The sequence below is a fragment of the Ascidia mentula genome, chromosome 3 (genome assembly GCF_947561715.1).
Source record: "Ascidia mentula chromosome 3, kaAscMent1.1, whole genome shotgun sequence".
Lineage (NCBI taxonomy): Eukaryota > Metazoa > Chordata > Ascidiacea > Phlebobranchia > Ascidiidae > Ascidia > Ascidia mentula.
Window position 1 is genome coordinate 20038111 of NC_138568.1, and position 5494 is coordinate 20043604.

Consider the following 5494-nt stretch of genomic DNA (forward strand, 5'->3'; position numbering starts at 1 on the left):
TCATCACAATCGGCAATGCCGTCCCATAGAAACATTTGCGGAAGATTGCAATTCCTGCCATTCCGAACACATTTGAATCCATGTCCATTATTCCAGTGTTGGAAAGCTGGACAGTCATTGCAAGGATCGCCATCACAAACAGTCGAACGTTTCCAACAAGCTGAATTTGGACACTGGAATTGGGAGGGGCAGAGGTACTCACATGGGAAATTCCCCAGACAATGAGCAAGCTCGTCGAAAATTTCATTTTTTGAGTTACAGGAAAAGTTGGTTTGATCCATTGTGTTGTAACAGATCCCATAATTGTCGAAACAATTACAACGTGGTTTTGAACTAAATAAAATTAATAGTTAATTTGCATCAACGAAATAAAAGGTATTTTCATAACTACAAAAATACCCTATATTTTTGTTGCTATACTGCTGATGGAATTTCCCATTACAACTGGCTTCATCACTCATATCAGGGCAATCTATGATGTCATCACAAACACTTGACCTTGGGATGATCATGAGTTCATTTGTACATTGGAAACACAGTCGTTCGTTCAGATATGAATAAGTACGAATATCTCTGCAATAACAAATTTGTTTACAGATGCCACACTTTGCCCATAAGCAGGCAGTTAAAGCTGTTTATTTTATTATTATAACTGTAGAATTCGAGCACTCTCTCAATTCCACCTTACAGTTCTCCAACTGGTAGTTGCTTATAAGGTTGGTCCAGTTTAATATGCACGTTTATTTCGACAGTTTCAAAATCGATTCCTAAATTGTGATTTTGAACGATTTTCTGACCATACCTATTCAAGAAGAATATTATAAGCACATACAGACTCGTTACACCAGCCTCAACATTACACTGGCCGAAAAGTGAAGAATGTAAGATAGTACATGCTTATTACGTCACAAGACGTCGACAACAAAAAACACTTTGGTGGCGGGAAAGAATTATTTCGTGCTGGGGAGAGTATTGTCCGTAACATACCGGCCCCAAATAACGAACGTGGGAACGAAGTTATTTCACACAACAATGGACAATAACGAAACACAGGTATAACGAAACACAGGTATATACACAATTATCAAGCGGCCTCGAGTAGGCACAGCTTGTGCACATCACGCGTGAAAACAGCTCTTGCAGTGCGTACGCGAACACGTCTAACAGCCCCTTCTTCGTAACCTTCCTCCAACATGAATTATTCCGTTGACGACACAAGGGTAGAGCTTGCATAGCGACGGAGCATTGCTCGTTGCACGATGGTGTTTGATTCTTTCTTCAAAACTTGTACAGTTTACCAGATTCGCTAGATCAGCAGGAAAAGCTTCTCGTTGCACCAATTGCAGGATATTTCTCGTGGCCAGATCCAACTCTTGAACTGTTAGACCAACCGAACAAAATTTCGGGGTTTCAGTGAAAGCTGCAGCTCCTCTTCGTCCGTATTTCCACAGCAGACAATTTCTGAAGCGGGTTAACCAGGCAACTGATTTTTGTAAGGTAACCCACGAGGAGAAATGTTGCAACAGTCTCTGCAAAGGCATTTGGTTAACGGTCACATTCACAGTACAAACAGTGTGTGCTTTTAATTAGAGATCTGCATCCAGCACGGAAAGGACATGCGGATCTGGCCAAAATTTCCGACCTTTCCACAGGAATTCTGGGCCCCTAAACCACGTTCTGGCCTTTTCAAATTCGCTGGGCATCAACCCACGCGAAGCAATGTCGGCGGAATTATCCTTACTCCCCACATGTCGCCACTGTGACGGTATCGAGTGCTCGTGAATTACGAGTCGATTCGCAACAAAGGTCTGAAAACGGCGTGAAGAATTGTGAATGTAGTGCAACACCGTGGTGGAATCAGACCAAAACCACACATTGTCTACGTCATTGTCCAATTCCTGAATAATCATTGTCCCCAATTTGACAGCAGTTACTGCGGCCACTAATTCCAGCCGAGGTATCGTGACCGGCTTCAGAGGGGTCACTCGTGATTTTCCTACCACCAATGAGCAGTGTATATTCCCGCTTGAGTCCTCAAAACGTAGATAACAAACGGCGCCATACCCGGCCTCGCAGGCGTCACCAAAGCAGTGAAGTTCAGTCAATACGATAACAGTGTCAGGCGGTTTGAAGCAACGCGGAATTGTCGCGTTTTTTAACAGAGGCACATGGTCCAACCAGACATTCCAATGCTCGACCACACTTTGGGGAAGTGGGTCGTCCCAACCAAGTTGTTGGTTGCACAGATTCTGCATCAGTCTTTTCATGGGAAGGACAAATGGTTGAATAAACCCCAGCGGGTCGTAGACCTGACTGATCATTGACAACATACCGCGGCGAGTATGTGGTTTTTCCTTTATATTCACACGAATTCCAAAACAGTCGTTGGCCATGTCCCACTGAACACCCAACGCTCTTTCCATCGGCAAGTACGATAAATCCAAGTTCAACACCGCTTCTGAGCGGTCGTCCTTATCTACAGATTCAAGCACAACAGATGAGCTGCTGAGAAATTTTGTCAGATGAAATCCTCCCTCACGCAAAATGGCACTTACATCCTTGATAAGCTCAGTGGCCAGGTCAACTGTTGGCACTGACTTAAGACAGTCGTCTACATAAAAATTCTTTAAAACAGTCTCAACAACAGTTGTCGAAAATAAGTCCTTCTTATCCAACGCTGCTTTCCTCAGCGCAAAGCTTGCACAACTCGGCGAAGACGTGGCACCAAACAAATGCACAAGCATTTGGTAGTCCACAGGGGGACGTTTTAAATCGCTATCAGGCCACCATAGAAATCGTAGCGAATCACAGTCCTTTGAAACAACCTTCACCTGATGAAACATGCCCTTGATGTCGGCCGCAAAGGCAACAACCTCCTGGCGAAAACGTAGCAGCACTCCCACAAGACTATTGGTAAGGTCTGGCCCTTGCAACAGCTTGTCGTTCAAAAAGGATCCCTTGTGGGAAGCAGCACAGTCGAAGACAATTTGAAATTTGCTACCCGTAGCATGGTGTGGTATGTACCATGTTTGCTCTGTACATGGCAAACAGTCAGTGGGTATTCTCCGCGCAAACCCTTGTTTTAAGTAGTCCTCTATTTTTTCTTTGTACCTCTCAAAAAGCTTGGTATCTTTCTCAAAACGGCGCTTTAAATGTAGCAAGCGTCGCTCTGCCAAAATTCTATAGTATGGCAGCTTGGGTTCGGGCGACTTCCAAGGTAACCCAATCTGGTAATGTCCATCCACTCTGATGACACTATCTTCCATAATGAAAATAGCGCGTTTGTCGTCAAGTGACAGTCCCAGGCCCTGATGGCCTTGCTCCTGAAACTCATTACTGTATAGTTGATCCAACTGTCGATGTAGTTTCGTGTCTGAATGCATGAAGTTGACACAGGCTTTCTGGCTACGATGTTCTCTTCCTGGGCCAAACAAACACCAACCCAACCCAGTGCGTATAGCAACGGGGTCGCCTCCTGTGCCACGCACAACATCGCGTTGTTCGTGCGCCTCGTACACATCGGCTGCAACAAGCAAGCCAGTGTCTGGACAATCAATCACAGGAAATTCAAGGTCGCGGATGTGATGATACCGCTTAACATCATTTACTGTAGGAATGCTACCCTGTAAGTTCGGCAACTTGGGCACGACCATGACGTTTTCCATAAAAAATCGTTCGTTCTCCTTTAAACCCTGTACTGATAACGAAACTTTACTACTGCACAATGTCTGCGCTCCATTTACGGTGGTTATCGTTAAGTTGTCCTCCACACCACGCAATCCCAGCCTTTTTGCCAAGACCTCAGAACATAGTGAAGTATCCGATCCGTCATCTAAAAATGCATGGGTAAAGCAAGGCTCCGAATTCGTACCAAAGACAGTCACTGGCACCACTTTCAGACGCACAGAGCTAGCTCGAAGCGTGGCAGCAGACGTTCCTGACACGCCGGCCCCGTGACCTTCCACCGGTAAACTTGAGCGTTGACCCGATGGACCAGTAGGATGTGTCCAATGTAGTAGAGTATGGTGCCTTTTACCACAATCCTCTACCCGACACACCTGATTCAATGTGCACTCGGACGCAAAATGGTCGGGACGAAAGCAATTGTAACACAACTTGTTACGACGTACCAATGCGTGGCGTTCTTTGAGCGACCGTTTCTTGAAGACCTCGCATTTCCACAAAAAATGAAAGGCTTCGCAATCGGGGCAGGTGACACCGTTGGTTACCGTTGAGTAGGTAGCTGCAACTCGCTCGGGCGGCTTTCCTTTCATGCTCGCTTGACCTTTTGACTTACGTTCATCGACGGAAACAAACCTCATCATAGGCGAAAGACTATCCTCTGCCAACAGTTCAAGAAGATCCAACAAGGTTTGAAAAGTCACTGGCCGATTTCGCAAACGGAGTTCGGATGACTTCGTGATAAATCGTCTGATCGCGTTTTGTGGCAAACGTTGTACAACGGCCTCAATGTTTTGTGGCAAATCAAGTGTGTACTGACAGTTCCACTGACTAAACAGTTTATAACTCTCAGAAGCCTGTGCTCGAAAAGAACGCAAACCTCTGAAGTCGTTGTCTTTAAGTGGCGGCCGACAGGTCAGTCTGTCCATGTGTGCTCTAACAACAAGGTCTAATCTCCCATGTCTCCTGTGGAGTATATCCAATGCCTCCCTGTATCCTAATTCGGGAGACATGCTTTTGCATTCCAAAATGTTAGTCAGGGCGTCTTCAATGCAAAATTCACAGAGGTATCCCAACTTCTCGGCGTCAGATAGATAAGCCTTGTTTATCTGTCGATCAAAATCGTTCATGAACTTGTGATAATTAAGAGGTTTCCCGTCATATTTCTCTAACGTCAGTTTGGGTAAGTTAAAACCTTGCTTCACGGTTTCAGCAAATACGTACAAATCTGAGGTAGTCGCCTATGGACGTATTTTATGAGGTCCCAACTCCCGGTTGAGAGGACTCGTCTCAAATGTGCCGGCCCCAGTGGCATCTGCGCTGGTGACAACCGCTGGACCAAATCCTTCTGTCTTCGCTGGGAGGACACTGGAAGGCTCGACTGGAGCCTGTAACCTGCCTATCGCAAGTGGCTTGTCTGTCGAGTTCACATTCATCATTTTTTTACTGTCCACAAATGACGGCCTATCAGATGGTGTCAAATCATGTTCATGTACTCTGGAGTTTGGTTGACCCAAAAGGTCGCTTTCCTTCGTGAATGTTTCGCCCAGTTTGTGTAGTTCAGTAGTTTTGGCGTGCTCCAACAGAGGTATGGGCTTCGGCTTTGTAACTGGGGTGAGGTCCCATCCTTGCGTAGATTCGCATGAGTCAAATTCACTTACTGTGTCCGCAGCGAATTCAGCCAATTCCACATCGTCCTGGGCTTTAGAGAGCTCGAGCTCCAGATCCAACATTCTTGATTTTAAAGCACATCGTCGCTTAAGTTGTTCAAGTCTTAAAGCTGCGGCCTCAGCATTTCGGCGAGCACGTGCAC

At 45.7% G+C, this 5494-nt stretch overlaps 1 protein-coding gene across 1 annotated transcript; it reads right to left on the reverse strand.

The window, feature by feature from the left end:
• Positions 1-1586: 1586 nt before the first annotated feature.
• LOC145895912 (uncharacterized) lies at positions 1587-4811 on the reverse strand. The gene has a single exon (XM_082984689.1). The coding sequence runs from the start codon at positions 4809-4811 to the stop codon at positions 1587-1589; it is 3225 nt and encodes a 1074-aa protein (XP_082840815.1).
• Positions 4812-5494: the final 683 nt, after the last annotated feature.